General features: G+C 41.6%; 1 protein-coding gene across 1 annotated transcript in view; it reads right to left on the bottom strand.

Annotated features, from left to right (window-relative positions):
• Ankle2 (ankyrin repeat and LEM domain-containing protein 2) overlaps positions 1–17,278 on the bottom strand; it is a 54,614-nt gene that overhangs the window by 14,264 nt on the left and 23,072 nt on the right. The window contains exons 9-13 of the mRNA XM_053783193.2: positions 16,575–16,701; positions 14,312–14,420; positions 13,578–13,734; positions 7,652–8,707; positions 7,012–7,143 (exon numbers count right to left, since the gene is read on the bottom strand). Coding sequence (XP_053639168.1) covers positions 7,012–7,143; positions 7,652–8,707; positions 13,578–13,734; positions 14,312–14,420; positions 16,575–16,701 — 1,581 coding nt within the window. The remainder of the gene's footprint in view (positions 1–7,011; positions 7,144–7,651; positions 8,708–13,577; positions 13,735–14,311; positions 14,421–16,574; positions 16,702–17,278) is intronic.

Here is a 17,278-nt window from a genome sequence, read left to right as displayed (position 1 = left end):
TCCTCCCCTTTTTCCATTCCTCCTCCTCCTCCTCACCCCTCCCTTTTGCCCTTCCTCTTTTTGGCCTTTGGGATTTCTCCTACAGGCGCGCTAGTTCCTAGGTAGGGGAAAGGACACCGGGGTCCATCCCATTCCGTTGAGGTTCTTGGCAGTGGCGTAGTTTGCCGTGGAATCTGGATTGCCTGGGTATGTTTCGATCCCTCTCCGGTATCCCGGAGTAGCTTTGGGTGTCTTTCGGGCGATGGGTGTATCTCTGGAAGCCACCTTTCGGATTCTGGGGGTGGTGGCCAAAGGAGGTATGCTTTGTGGCGGATATCCGGCCGCCCTCTCTTTTGTCCACCGAGGTAGCTCGGCAGATGTGAGGTTGCTATCCCAGATTGCTGGTTTACTGGCATGAAGGGTAGGGTATGGCACGGGTTCCATGCTGCATCTGCACTACTAGCGGTGCTGAGGTCCTCTTGGGCGCGGAGGGAGATTTCCGGCCCTTTCATTCCTCCTGGGAACTATTCCTCCCCGCTCCCCCCTTTTTTTCTTTTTTTTATTTTTATTTTCTTTTCTTCTTTCTTTTTTTTTCTTAAAAACAAAAAGCAAAGGAGTAACCTAACCATGGCAGCCCTAGTCCATGAACCCACTACCCCCGGGCCCCTTCTTGATACCGCACCCCATTCTGACCCTGCCTTGTGTTTAGACCACTCTTCGGACACTCCTGATGCCCCTGTACCTCTTGCTGGTGCTGTTTCCTCACCCGCTTCAGGTACCGGGGCTTCGACTGACTCCTTCGATTTGTCTGAACTCCGCTCTCCTTTGACTATGCTTCCGGCTTCTCCCTCTACGGTACGGCAATTTTTGAATCGCCCGCCCATTTCACGCCGGACCAACTCCGGTCCTACTCCTAAACGCCAACGTCAATCTCCTGATGATGCTCCTTCGTTACCTTCCCATTCTACTCGGAAAAGACCAACACGTCAAGCACTCCCTCTCCACGCTCAGTTTCGGACCACACAATGGACTAAATTCTTTACTTTAAGACCGACTTCTTCTTCTGCCTACCTTTCTGACCATAGTATTGGCAAAGCGCTCCTGCGTCATGTTGGTAGAGATATTTCATTTCATGCTCTCAAGAGCGGTATGCGCATCGTCACTGTCCAGAATGCTACCCAAGCTCATGATCTTTCTCTCCTTTCGAATATCGATACTACTCCTATCACTATTGAAAAACATCTTTCTCTCAATTCTTGTAGTGGTACTGTCATTCTGCCCCATACCATAGTCCAACAGAATTTCCAGTCATGTGGCAATGACATTTTTGAACAGCTGGAACTCCAGGATCTCCCAATCCTCAAAGTAGACACTTATGTCCTTCCTGCCCGGGGGCGGAGACGTTACCCTTGCAATGTGGCTCGTTTAACTTTTGACAGCCGAGAACTCCTGTCCTCTGTATATGTCGCGGGACATCGGTTACAAGTTCGAAAGGTGATACCTACACCGCAACAATGTAGAAATTGCTGGCGTTTTGGTCACCCAGCGAAATATTGCAGATCTATGGCCGAATGCCCAGTCTGTGGTGCCGATGACCATTCTAATACATCTTGCAGTCAACCTCCATCTTGCCTTAATTGTAATGAAGCTCACCCTTCGTACTCCCGCCGTTGCCAGGTCTACTTAAATGAACGTGAAATCCGTTGCCTCAAAGAGGCAGAAGGTCTCCCTTATGCTATGGCAGTTACTCATCTCCGCCTCCAAAGGAGACTACCCCGTGTTTCTTATTCTCGTGTTTCCAAACATCCCCCCACTTCTGGGGTCCCATCTTCTGCAGGCTCCTCTATTGTTACCCCTCCCATAGCCACTCCGGCATCTAATCCTTTTGCTGTCCTTGGCTCTGACGTCCCGACTACAACTCAGTCTGTTCTCACATCTTCGCGTCCTTCCTCACAAGCCCCAGTATCGACAAGACCTCGTACGACACCTAATACCAATCGCCCCTCTACTTCTCAGAAGTCCAAAAAATCCACATTGCTCAAATCTTCTTTGCCCCTTCCTTCCCTTCTTCCACCTCCACACTTTACCTTTCCAGTCTCTGTACCTAGTTCTTCCCCTCTCTCTGGTTCTATTACAAGTGTGGAGATTCACCCTCCTCCTCGTACTATGCCTTCCACCCCCGTCCCCTCCCAAGTTTCTCCCTCTTCTGCCACCTCCCAGGTTTTTGCCTCTTCTGTCCCCCCCCCCACACTTCATCTCCAGTCCCTTACACTCTTCCCTCCCCCTCTACTTTGGTACAGTCCATTACTGTCCCAATCTTTACTCACCCTCCTCCTTCTATCTCCAATATGGTCTCCCATACATCTTTGAATTCAGAAACACTTGAAGCCATTTCAGAATATATTGCAGAGACTAAACCTTCAATGGACACTGATTCACTTCCTGTTCCTTCTCTTCCCTCTCCTCCATCTTCACAACCCCATTCTTCGCAAAGCTCCGTTCCTTCGCTACTTGAACGTCTTCCAATGCCACCACACGTTGACTTTTCTAACCCCTCTAGTCCGTAGGTGCCTTTACCTACAGATTCCTGGTATTTTCTTCATCGCCAATCATGGCCTATTTACAGTGGAATATCCGCGGCCTCAGGGGTAATCGGGGTGAGCTTCAGATGTTGCTTTCGAGGTTTTCCCCTGTTGGTGCTTGCTTACAAGAACCAAAATTACACTCGGCTGTCTTCCAACCTATCTCAGGCTATAATTTATTGTATTCTTCAGATCCTTTCTCAGATGGGACCTTTAATGAAAGTGCCCTTCTTCTACGCAATGATATTCCGTACTGTCAACTATTTGTCCATACCTCGCTGCATTACACTGCAGCCCGTATCCACTTGAATAAGTGGTTTACAATATGTTCTTTATATCTCTCTCCTTCTCGAGCATTTTCTATCCCAGACTTTGCCTTTCTTGTTTCATCCTTACCACCACCACTTCTGTTACTTGGTGATTTTAATGCCCACCATTTCCTCTGGGGGGGGTCTCATTGTGACTCACGTGGCATCCAGTTGGAGGCTTTTCTCGCCTCTCACCCCCTCCACGTTTTAAATACGGGTACTCCCACCCATTTTGATCCTCGTACTCATACTCTCTCTTGCATCGATCTATCAGTCTGCTCTTCCTCCACTGCACTAGACTTCACCTGGTCTGTTCTACCGGACTTACATGGCAGCGATCATTTTCCGATCATTCTTACTTCTCCTTCCTATTCACCACTTTTCCGTAGCCCTCGCTGGCAATTTGATCGGGCAAATTGGGATCTTTACTCACACCTCACTGCTTTTAGTGAGGTTCCTTCTTCATCCTCCATTGATGAGCTCCTACACATCTTCTCGACGTCAGTTTATACCGCAGCTTCTCATTCTATACCCCAAACCTCAGGCAGGCATTCTCAGAAGTGTGTGCCTTGGTGGTCTCCTGCTTGTGCTCGTGCAGTACGTTTGAAACGTGCTGCATGGGGCAGGTACCGGTACAATAGAACCGCTGAGAGACTTCTTGATTTTAAGCAGAAGAGTGCGATCGCTCGCCGTGTCATCCGTGAAGCTAAACGCGCTTGTTGGCGAGACTATGTTTCCACCATCACCTCTGCTTCTTCTATGAGTGCAGTCTGGAAAAAAGTGAGGAAATTGAGTGGTAAATACTCTCCTGACCCGGCTCCTGTTCTACGGGTCGCTGGTGTTGATGTAGCAAACCCTCTCGACGTTGCCGTTGAACTTGGCACACATCTGGTCCGTATTTCCCGAGGGCTCCATCTATGCCCCTCGTTTCTTTCCTCAAAGTCTGCCAGAGAGTTAGTACCCTTGGACTTTTCTTCTCTCAGAGAAGAACAGGATAATGTGCCTTTTACACTTCAAGAACTGGAGGCAACGCTCTCAGCTTGCCGATCATCGGCAGCTGGGCCTGACGACATTCATATTCGTATGTTACAACATTTACATCGGTCAGCCCTTGTAGTCCTCTTACACCTCTTCAATCTTGTTTGGGCACAAGGAGTTCTTCCCCAGCTGTGGAAATCTGCCATTGTTCTCCCTTTCCGCAAACCGGGTACTACAGGACATGATGCCTCCCACTATCGTCCCATCGCTCTTACTAGTGCAGTTTGCAAAGTGATGGAACGTCTCGTAAATCGACGTTAATGTGGTATTTAGAGACACACAACAGTCTCTCCGCTAGTCAATATGGCTTTCGTAAGGGCCGTTCTACCGTAGACCCCTTACTACGCTTGGATACGTATGTTCGTAATGCCTTTGCGAATAATCACTCAGTTATTGCCATATTTTTTGACCTTGAGAAGGCATATGACACAACTTGGAGGTATAATATTTTGGCCCAGGCCCATTCCTTAGGCCTCCGAGGCAATCTACCATCCTTCCTTAAGAACTTTTTAACTGACAGACATTTCCGTGTTCGAGTCAATAATGTTCTTTCCCCGGACTTCGTCCAAGCTGAAGGTGTCCCTCAGGGATGTGTTCTAAGCACAACACTTTTTCTCCTTGCTATAAATGATTTGGCCTCTGTTCTTCCACCCAATATTTGGTCATCACTCTATGTTGATGACTTCGCTATTGCTTGTGCAGGCGCTGACTGTCATCTTATTGCAGTTTCTCTCCAGCATGCGGTCGACCGTGTTTCCACTTGGGCCACCACGCATGGGTTTAAATTTTCAAGTACCAAAACTCACCAAATTACTTTCACTAGACGCTCTGTTATCTCCGATCATCCTTTGTATCTCTATGGCTCCTGTATCCCCGAACGTGATACAGTCAGGTTTCTAGGCCTTCTCTTTGACCGTAGGTTATCCTGGAAACCTCACATTACCTCTCTAAAGGCAACTTGTCACAGCCGGCTAAACCTTCTTAAAACCCTTGCTCATCTTTCCTGGGGAGCTGATCGTCGAACTCTGCTTCGCCTACATTCAGCCCTCGTTTTATTGAAACTCGATTATGGTGACCAGATTTATTCCGCGGCCTCTCATGCTACTCTCTCTAGCCTTAACTCTATCCATCACCAAGGAATATGTTTGTGCCTTGGTGCTTTTCGCTCTTCCCCTGTTGAGAGCCTCTATACAGAAGCGAATGTTCCATCCTTGTCTGATCGCCGTGATGCCCATTGCCTTCGCTACTATGTACGCTCTCACGATCTACACAATCCTTCCATTTATAGAATGGTCACCGATATTAGTAGACATTCTTTATTCGTTCGCCGCCCCTGTTTGCTCCGTCCCTTTTCTCTTCGCCTACATTCACTCTTGTCTTCCCTTCAGTTACCACCTTTATATCTTCATGTAGCATCTCACTTTTCCCTACCCCCCTGGGAAGTTCCAGCTGTTCGGGTCTGTTCTTTCTCACTCCCTTGCTCGAAAGCTCAACTGCCTACGGTGGCTTCCCGCTCTCTTTTTCTTGATCACTTCCACTCCCATTATCATGCCACCGCTGTGTACACAGATGGCTCTAAGTCTTCAGACGGCGTCGGATTCACAGCAGTGTTTCCGGAAAGCGTCGTGCGGGGGCATTTACTATCTTCAGCTAGCATTTTTACTGCTGAACTGTATGCCATTCTTGCAGCACTTATTCGTATCGCATCTATGCCTGTGTCATCATTTGTAGTAGTCTCAGACTCCCTTAGTGCTCTACAGGCTATACGAAAATTTGATACATCTCATCCCCTAGTTCTCCGTATCCAACTTTGGCTACGCCGTATCTCTACCAAACATAAAGATATTGTTTTTTGTTGGGTCCCTGGTCATGTCGACGTACAGGGCAATGAACAGGCAGACACTGCTGCGCGGTCAGCAGTACATGACCTACCAATTTCCTATCGAGGTGTTCCATTTCTGGACTATTTTGCTGCAATAGCTACCCACCTTCGCACCCGTTGGCAACAACGTTGGTCAACTCTGCTCGGTAACAAACTTCATTCTATTAAACCGAGCATAGGTTACTGGCTGTCTTCTTGTCATCAGTGCTGAGGTTGGGAGACCACTCTCTCCCGCCTTCGCATTGGCCACACTCGTCTTACTCATGGGTATCTCATGGAGAGGCACCCTGTTCCTCTCTGTGAGCAGTGTCAAGTTCCAGTATCGATTAGCCACATTCTGTTAGACTGCCCTCTCTATCAACAAGCACGCAGAATTTACCTCTAACGTCATCTTCGTTCTACTACTCTCTCTTTACCTTCCCTTCTTGCTGATGGACCCTCCTTTAATCCTGACTCTCTCATTGACTTCTTGACAACGACTGATTTACTCCACAAACTCTGATGATACTTTTCGCACTCCCCTCAGCCTTTTCTAGTTCAGTCTCTTGCTGCCCTTTACCCTTTCACCATCCACTACCCCGCTGTTATCCGTAACCTATTACTCATCCATCTCCCTTTTGCCACCTGATGCCCTCGCTTCCTTCCTGCCCTGCAGCGCTGTATAGTCCTTGTGGCTTAGCGCTTCTTTTTGATTATAATAATAATAATCTTGCTTGACCTTAACAGAAATTGCCTATTTACTCCACACTTTAGGAGCTATGATGACTTAATAACACAAAAAATGGTGTAATTAAATCACAAATGCAGTAATGAAGGATAAAAAATCCAGAGTTGGTGTGGGCAACACACAAATTAGCTTCAAACTGAAGAGGACACAATACACTGTAGAATAAATGCTGCTATTGGTCGAAATGCTATCATACAGACATTCATTCCCATCACTGACTGGCTGCTAAGCCACCCCTACACACCTCCACTGACACTCCTATTTGCTCAGATGCTGCCCAAGAGGCAAGCTACCACATCACTGGTTGTCTGAGGCCCACCCACATGTGCTGACCATCACATGCATATCGTATCTCAAATTTTTCATTGCAACTCGAAACCAAATCCTATTATGAGGATAAATTGTAACTCAAGGGACCACTGTATATGTATAAAAACATAACATGCAGTACATATATATACAGTATAAATACAAAAAACACCAGTATTTTCAAACCTATCTCTCTGCACTTTTGAGTAAGAAGATATCAGGTGATACCACTGGGATACGTAAGGATACTTCATTTCGTCCACTTCTCCCTCTCCAATGGCTGCTAGCACATCTGCATCCACTTTACTGGCTTCCAGACTGAAACACCAATGCCAGGAATATAGGACACTCAGTATATCTGTCTCACTAACAATTATCTTTATACTGTATATGGTACTTCACTTCTCAAATGTCATCCTGCTTTCTAAATCCTTTAATTATGTATCACAAAGAACTATAGCCATAGTACAAAATGAATTGAAATAAATGGAGTGGCAATGTCCCCAAAGGCAACAGTTTAAAGGTCAACTATTCTGTACAGAGAATTTGCATGGAGAACCTTTAAATGACATTTCATTTGATGCTGGATTCTCAAGTAACAAGTGGTCTAGTATGAAATGAAACACTGTCAAAAAGTCAACTCCTGCAGCCACATATAGGCGAGTGCAAACACAAATGCATACATTAGCCGGAATTTGACTCCTGTTACCACACACAGGTGAAGCATGTACATATAAGTGAGTACACACATACATACTCTAACTCACTCACTCTCTGGTATACAGAATAATGTGAAATAAATACTGACCCATTTAACAAAACTTACCCATTAATGTAGACTTCAACACCTTCATCTGGGGTGGCCATTACATCTTCAACAGAAGAGGCTGCTGTGGCATAGCTGTCACTATCACCATCTTTTTCCAAAATTTCCTCAACATCTGTTGAAAATGTTTCACCTTCTACTTCATTATCTTCCTTCTTTACATTTTTAATAACATTCTGGAATACGTTTACACCATCTTTCACGTTTAAAGTTGCTGTTAATACTTCCTCCTCTTCATCCTCAGAAAACACTAATTTCTTAACACAGTCTTCATACTGGCTGATTTTCTTCACGTCATTTTTACTTTCATTAAAAATAGTTTGATGAAGAAATTTGAAGGCTTTTGTGTATTTTGTGTTACTGATTGGTGTCGATCTAAAATCATCTGAGCGAGCAACATTTGCTGGAGCATTCCAAGAACAAGTACACTCACCAAGACGCATCAGACTTAGCTTCATATTTTCCTTATTAGTAATGTTTACATCTGTAGCACAATTATTATACACCATGTTTAATGCTTTGTCAAGACACTGCAGTACACATGTGCAATGTTCTGCATTACTGTGTTTCTCTTCATTAATGATAACTGGTTTTGTTGTGTCTTCTTCGTCAGATGAATTTAGCTGTAGAAAATTTAAACGAGACACAAAAATTTTCATGGTTTCTGCTAACACACATATATCAGAAGGCATCAGATTCTGCTGGACACTTTCAGTAACCTTAGTTGCTAAGAGAATGTGAATGAACCCAAAGTCAATGTTCTTTTTCTCTTCGTTTGTACAACACTTACTAACAACATTCTTTAAGCACAAAATTTCTGGCTTCAACTTGGTTCGAACTGTTCTGGTCATAGATAAGTTAGCAACAGAGTTTGATTGAAGATCCTTTGCTAAGTCTGCCATGATTTCAGCCAGCCGGTGTGTAGCAACATCAACAGATTTTATTATATATGACATCTGTTGTGCTGCAGCCTCCTGCTCTACCACAGCCTTCATCACCTCCTTTGGGTTAGTTCCAGGTTTATTTTCTTTAGGTCTAGAGGATGCCAGGAATTTACTGAAAAGCAAAAAAATCTCATTTGTAAACCACAGCACCATCAAATAATTTTTATTCAGCAAAAACTAATTACTGTAGCTAATAAAAACTTTTACATGCCAGTACAGCATAAACAAAATACAGTACAGTGGACCCCCGGTTAACGATATTTTTTCAATCCAGAAGTATGTTCAGGTGCCAGTACTGACCGAATTTGTTCCCATAAGGAATATTGTGAAGTAGATTAGTCCATTTCAGACCACCAAACATACACGTACAAACGCACTTACATAAATACACTTACATAATTGGTCGCATTCGGAGGTGATCGTTATGCGGGGGTCCACTGTACTTGTGTTTTCAGAAAATGTACATGTTTATATAGGGGATACCGATATATCAGATCCTTATTTAGCTGTAGCTACAGTTAGAGTAAGAGGTAGATGGGGCAAAAGAAAAATGGTAACAGCAAGTAAGAGAGAGGTGAAAGTGTATAAACTAAGGGAGGAGGAAGTTAGGGCGAGATTTTATCAACTATTGGCAGAAAGGTGGGCTAGTGCAAGTATGAGTAGTGGGGGGAGGGGGGTTGAATAGGGTTAGAATAGTTTTAAAAATGCAGTATTAGTATGTAGGGCAGAAGTTTGTGGCTACAGGAGGGTGGGTGCTAGAGGAAAGAAAAGTGATTGGTGGAATGATGAAGTAAAGGGTGTGATAAAAGAGAAAAAGGTAGCTTATGAGAGGTTTTTACAAAGCAGAAGTGTTATAAGAAGTGCAGAGTATATGGAGAGTAAGAGAAAGATGAAGAGAGTAGTGAGAGAGTGCAAAAGGAGAGCAGATGATAGTGGGAAAGGCACTGTCAAGAAATTTTGATGAAAATAAGAAAAATTTTTGGAGATAAACAAGTTAAGAAAGCCTAGGTAACAAATGGATTTGTTAGTTAAAAACAGAGTAGGGGTGTTAGTAGATGGGGAGCTGGAGGTATTGGGTAGATGGCAGGAATATTTTGAGGAACTTTTAAATGTTGATGAAGAAACGAAGGCAGTAATTTCATGCACTGGGCAGGGAGGTATAACATCTTTTAAGAGTGAAGAAGAGCAGGATGCGAGTGTGGGGAAGGTGTGTGAGGCATTACGTAGAATGAAAGGGGGTAAAGCAGCTGGAACTGACGGAACCATGACAGAAATGTTAAAAGCAGAGTGGGATATAGTGTTGGAGTGGTTGGAATTTTTGTTTAATAAATGTATGAAAGAGGGGAAGGCACCTAGAGATTGGCAGAGAGCAAGTATAGTTCCTTTATATAAAGGGAAGGGGGACAAAAGAGATTATAAAAATTATAGGAGAATAAGTTTACTGAGTATACCCTCCAAACTGGCATTTTGGAAGGACTCTGTGTAATATCTATATATTAATATTCTGAACTGTCATATCTGAGCACCTCTGCAAAGACAGTGATTATGTATAAGTGAGGTGAAAGTGTTGAATGATGATGAAAGTATTTTCTTTTTGGGGATTTTCTTTCTGTTTGGGTCACCCTGCCTCAGTGGGAGATGACCAATGTGATAAAAAAAAAATAAAAGTATTAGTAGTATTGAGTAAATGTCAACAAATCTTTCCAAAACTGACACAAAGAAAAAGATTGGAAACACTATCGTCTTTGTAAAAAAAAAAAAAAAAAAGATGTAAAGCTGAAACAATAAATGAATTCCTCTATTAACCCTTAAACTGTCCAAACGTAGATCTAGTCCATGTGTGTAGTGCTCTGGACGTAGATCTACGCCCGGTTTTACATGCTTTTCTTGTGAAAAAAAAAAAAAAAACGTAGATCTGCGATCAGAGCACTACACAAGTGGACATAGCTCTACGTTTGGACAGTTTAAGGGTTAAATATTAACGAAAAGATTCTCTTTGTTACAGTGGATAAAAAGAAATTAAAAATGAAAGGAACCCCTATTACATATGTAAAACAAACCACCACCTGTATTCCCAACCCCTTCAATCTCCAGTTCACTAAGAAGCATCTTTTTTTTTTTTTCCAACATGTTGGCCATCTCCCACCAAGGCAGGGTGACCCAAAAAGAAAGAAAATCCCCAAAAAGAAAATACTTTCATCATCAATTAACACTTTCACCTCACTCATACATAATCACTGTCTTTGCAGAGGTGCTCAGATACAACAGTTTAGAAGCATATATAAAGATATATAACATATCCCTCCAAACTGCTAATATCCCAAACCCATCCTTTAAAGTGCAGGCATTGTACTTCCCATTTCCAGTACTCAAGTCTGGCTTTTTTTTTTTTTTTAACAAGTCGGCCATCTCCCACCGAGGCAGGGTGACCCAAAAAGAAAGAAAATCCCCAAAAAGAAAATACTTTCATCATTCAACACTTTCACATCACTCACACATAATCACTGTTTTTGCAGAGGTGCTCAGAATACAACAGCTTAGAAGTATATACGTATAAAGATACACAACATATCCCTCTAAACTGCCAATATCCCAAACCCCTCCTTTAAACTGCAGGCATTGTACTTCCCATTTCCAGGACTCAAGTCCGGCTATATAAAATAACCGGTTTCCCTGAATCCGTTCACTAAATATTACCCTGATCACACTCCAACAGCTCGTCAGGTCACAAATACCATTCGTCTCCATTCACTCCTATCTAATACGCTCACGCACGCTTGCTGGAAGTCCAAGCCCCTCGCCCACAAAACCTCCTTTACCCCCTCCTTCCAACCTTTTCGAGGACGACCCCTACCCCGCCTTCCTTCCCCTACAGATTTATACATTCTCCATGTCATTCTACTTTGATCCATTCTCTCTAAATGACCAAACCACTTCAACAACCCCTCTTCAGCCCTCTGACTAATACTTTTATTAACCCCACACCTTCTCCTAATTTCCACACTCCGAATTCTCTGCATAATATTTACACCACACACTGCCCTTAGACAGGACATCTCCACTGCCTCCAACCGCCTCCTCGCTGCAGCATTTACAACCCAAGCTTCACACCCATATAAGAGTGTTGGTACCATTATACTTTCATACATTCCCTTCTTTGCCTCCATAGATAATGTTTTTTGGCTCCACATATACCTCAACACACCACTCACCTTTATTCCTTCATCAATTCTATGGTTAACCGCATCCTTCATAAACCCATCCGCTGACACGTCAACTCCCAAATTTCTGAAAACATTCACTTCTTCCATACTCCTTCTCTCCTCTGTGATATCCAATTTTTCTTTATCTAAATCATTTGATACCCTCATCACCTTACTCTTTTCTATATTCACTTTCAACTTTCTACTTTTACACACCCTCCCAAACTCGTCCACTAACCTTTGCAACTTAAGTGTAGCAAGTACAAGAAGTGTAATTAAGTGTAAGAAGCATCTGTGACACTTATTTTTTCGGTTAATGGTTGATATTCTTTTTTTTTTTTTTTTTGCACTGCACTACTGAGTGGATGAATTTGCTTATGTTGGGGACTACTATGTAAAAAAAATAAAATATTATAATCAAAATGGGACAACCTAAAAAAAAGGAAAGAATGGGAAACATTAGGTAATCAAAATGCCTCAACTGCATGTCCCATGACTACATATAACTTCATTGAGAATAAACACCTAATTATATCCAATATTCTTTCATTTATAAGAATCAATCAATCCTTTCTTTACCTAGACACCCTTCACTGAACCTATGATTTTTTCTTATTTTTCTTTTTAGTTCCTGTTAACTGCATGAAAAAGACATATAATCAACCCTTGCTGCTGACGAGTTAGCAGCATGTGACATGAACCTTGAGAGTGGATTTCAACATGTGTTTACAAAAACAATGTGAACAAACACTAAGGCATTTTTATTAGAAAACATTTTGCTCCTGGAACCTTAGTCACTTCTAACATACAGAGGATAAAAAATAACAAGATATATACAAATTATTTTTTTAACATTCCATCCGTCTTCTTCAGTGCTATCTGCATCTCCAATCCTTGTTTTACTGAAGAGAAGTACATCTCACTAAGATGCAAAGTCTTGCACCCTTCCCCTCACCTCCACAGCAGGTGACTACACCATCTCCTGTGAACACTGATCCAAAAATTATGTAGGGGATTCAGGCAAAAGTCTGTCTGAGCAAACATCAACATGCCTGCAACAGAAATGACCCAAATAATGCCTGTGTCCTCCACAGAAACCTCACAGGACATTTCATGAGTTAGAAAGAGGAACACTTCATCATCTTTTGAGTCCAACCTCAGATGTCAAAAATGCCTGGAAACTTCATTCAGTGCCATCACTGACAACGAAGGTCAAAAACCTGGAAGTGTTACAACACACTGACAAACAAGATAATCTTACACCTCACAACACAAGAATCAGGTGACATCATGGGCTACCTGACTCACTCATACTGCACACCTTCATCAGGTCTCTACTGGTGACTTACACCTCACTTTATGCCTATATATACTGTTAATCGTAACCCTTTGTATGTTTGCAGTGTTCAAGGCCCCAGGACCACAATGTTTTCTAATAAGTATGTTCCAGTGTTTGCTCACATATCTTTTGCTGTACACCTGATCTTTAATGCATTTAATACTACTCAAAGTAAATACTGGATCCTAATCTTCATTGCACTTAACTCTAGTCCATATGCTCAGTGGTCACTATTAGGTATACCTCTCCAGGTATACTTATTATATAAATTTGTATGTTAACTTTTAAATCAAATTTGCTGCTCCTGTAGAAAACCCTTGAAACTTATCAAAGGTGTTTTCCTTATGGTAATTAGGGCAGAATAACACTCATCCATTCAAGGTAGATGCAACTCAGTATCGTCATACAAAAAATTATATACAAGTGCCTAATGGTTTTACCTGCTGGCACTAATGATATCTTGACTAGGTGTATCACACTGAGGTGAAAGTGAAACATTGAGACGCAATGCTTCTAGCTCTTGACACAGCTCACTTAACGTGCTTCTACTTGACTGACTGGCATTTGTCATGTTCAGTTCTCCATCAACACAGTCACCTGGAGCAAAATACATTATAATTTTTAATTGTGAATTATTTAGAGAGAGCAACATAGGATGACATTTAGGGTGTATAAATCTGCAGTGGAGAGGTAGGAGTCATCCTAAGAAGGGCTAGAGGGGGGGGGGGGGGGGGAAGAAGGCTTTGTGTGCAAGGGGCTTGGACATTCAACAGGTGTGTGTGAGTATATTAGATAGGAGTGAAAGAAGGCAAGTGGTTTTTATCACTTGATGTGCTGTTGGAGCGGAAGCAAGGTAGCATTTATGAAGGGATTCAGGGAAACCGGTTAGCTGGACTTTGAGTCCTGGAGGTGGGTAGTACAATGCCCCAAATAATTTTTACTAATTCTGGTGACAATGCACTTGAGTTGGGACAGGGAAGCCTCTAAATAGGGTATCTGCGCTACTATTAATTTTTTAGATATCAAATATGCAGTGAGTGATACGTAGCATCAAAAATGATGTACAAACATAGCCTCACCAAACTGCAAGTGTTTACTGTACACTATGTTGTATACTGTACATTACATGTGAAGTTAAAAAGTTAAATAAGGGAGGTAAACTCCCACAACCAACCTTGTATTTCCTGAAGAAAATTCTTATGTATATTTTCACTGGCATTCTGCTCCTCAATCAGTCTTCTAGCCACATAGCTGGCATCTAATTCTCCTCGTTCCAATAACAGCTGTAACCATAACCCCCCAAAAATTACATGAGTAATATTTTCACTTGATTTACAAGTTTTAACAAAATTATTAAATACATACTTATTGGACCTGTTTTTAACCCTTTCACTGTCAGTGGACCGACACTGGCTTGGAAGCCAGTGTCGGTCCAATAATATTACGCCAAAATTCCAATGGCTTTAAATCTTGCGGGAGAAAGCTGGTAGGCCTACATATGAGAAATGGGTCTGAGTGGTCAGTGTGCATAGTATAAAAAAAAAGCCTGCAACACATAGTGCAAAATGAGAAAAAAAAAAACTCCATGTTTTTGGTTTAAAACACCTACTTAGCAGTGTATTTTCGTATGGTATTTATGGTTGTATTCTCGTTTTCTTGGTCTCATTTGATAGAATCAAAGATATATTACAGAAATAGAGATAATTTTGAATGGTTTACAGGCTAAAAGTACCTTGAAATTGAGCTCAAAGTAGCAGAAATGTTCAAGACCGCTTACTTCGCGAGGTCATAATTCCGTAAGTTTTCCATCATTTTTCGTACTTTTGGTGTCATTACCATTGCAAAAAGGTTGTCTATCATTTCATAAGAAAAAATAATTTTTTTTTTAACCCTTTCACTGTTGAGACCCCTGATCCTGAACTCACTCTGTGTCGAAAAATCCCCCCCCCCCCCCAAAAAAAAAAAATTCTCGTGAATGATAGAGAATCTTTTCCCGATGGTAATGACACCAAAAGTACGAAACTTGATGGAAAACTTACGCAATTATGCTCTCACAAAGTTAGGGGTCTCGGCGATATTTATGCATCGGCGATTTTGCTGACTTTGAACCCTATTTTCTGCCTATTCCATTGTTCCAGTCGACCAAACTCATAGCTATTTCACTAGAACTCCATTTGTTCTATTGATTGAGTACAAGAAAATGCTCATTTACTGATTTCAATTATCCAGTAAAGTGATCAGAAATTGGCAATTTGGCTAATTTCATACACAATTCATATAAGGCCAATTTCAAAATAGGGGCCAGAATAAACAATGCAGACATTCCTAGCGCTAAAACAACATTTTCTCTGTTCATTAGTTACATCTCCAGGCCCCTCTTATATTATGCTTGCTTTCTATTTTTAATTTTTAATCACACAAAATATAGAAGATTTAGTTATGCAGACTACTGCATTATTGTAAAAATAGCATAAATAATATCAGCACATTTGTGAAAGAATATAAACTTGCCAGTTGATGTGTATTGGATGCATAGTGTGATTTGTTTACTCTTGAACATTGTCAAAAATCCAACATTTCCGCTAATTTGAGCTCAATTTCAAGGCACTTTCAGTATGAAAACCATTCCAAATCATCACTATGTCTGTAGTATATCTTCCATTCTATCAAATGAGACCAAGAAAACGTGAATACGACCAAAAATGCCATACGAAAATACACCACAAAGTCAGTGTTTTAAACCAAAAACACAGTCAGAGTTATTTTTCTCATTATGCACTGCTTGCTGCAGGTTTTTTTATGCTGCACATACTGATCACTCAGACCCATTCTCTCATATGTAGGTCTCCCAGCTTTCTCCCGCTAGATTTTAAGCCACTAGAATTTTGGCATAGTACTATGGCACCAACACTGGCTTGTAAGCCGAAGTACTACGGCATCAACAGTGAAAGGCTTAAATTCTTCGACACTGAGAGCAAGTTTGTGAGCAGGGGTCTCAACAGTGAAAGAGTTAACTCACTGGCAATATCCTGCTAAGGTAAGACGACCTGAAGAGGAAAAAAACAGTCCCATATTTAAATTTATAAATAAAAATTTTAAGTGATGAAAATCAACTAACATGTATATATTATCACTGCACCATCACATGGAGAATCTTTCCCAATGAATGCAGCTGCAGACAATACTGACAGTCCTCTATGCTTGAAAATTTTCAAGCATGGAGGGCTCTCCTTTACACTGTACATTTAATTAAGAAAAGAATCCCTTGGTATTGTGGCTTTTATTCTACTGTTTTCACAGGTATTCGTCAGTATGATCCACTTGTGCAATAAGACCAAAAACCTTAATGTATATACAGTACTATACCTACATTCCCATATACACTATATAATCAAGAAAACCCCTTAATTTTCCCAGTTTATTAACTAATGCCTCACCTGCTTGAACTTATTTTTGAGGTAAGCATCCAGCTTGAGAAGTCCTTCATCTGTGGACAGGTTTGTAAATTCACCCAGGAAATCCCAATACTCAGTCCAGCCAACCCCTTTTTCAGCAGCCAGTTTTCTATATGTGGAAAAAAATAATTTGTAAAAGATATTATACATGGTAGTACATATCTTTATCCTGTTAAATTTCTGTAGTACCTGACTCATAGAGGCTAGGACCTTGGGTAGCTTTAAGAAGAGACTGGACAAATATATGAGTGGGAGGGGCTGGGTTTGATTGGTGTCATTGGGTATGGGAGTTATTTCTAGGGAAGCTTTAGGTAGTAGTCGTTTTGATAAGGACCTGCCTCGCATGGGCCAGTAGGCCTTCTGCAGTGTTCCTCCATTCTTATGTTCATAAAATCATAACATAACTGCAAAAAAAATCACACAACAGATGGGGTTTGAACCCATGGCAAGTGAGTCCTAAAAAACTGTAGTACCTTAGAGGATTTGTCTATAAAAAAAGTACTAATTCAAGTAAAAAAATAAATAAAGAATATCTTGTAGCAGTGAAGGAAATAGGTTGTAAGAAGTACCAGCAGTTACACATCTGAGAAATTGACATGTAGGCACATGATTGCATAGTTGTGTACATATCCTGCCATTTCCTTCACTGATTATATCAATATAAAATACACTATGGAGCAAGGGGC

This window comes from Cherax quadricarinatus, chromosome 57 (genome assembly GCF_038502225.1).
Source record: "Cherax quadricarinatus isolate ZL_2023a chromosome 57, ASM3850222v1, whole genome shotgun sequence".
In the NCBI taxonomy this organism is placed as follows: Eukaryota; Metazoa; Arthropoda; class Malacostraca; order Decapoda; family Parastacidae; genus Cherax; species Cherax quadricarinatus.
This window is presented reverse-complemented; position numbering and strand designations above follow the sequence as displayed.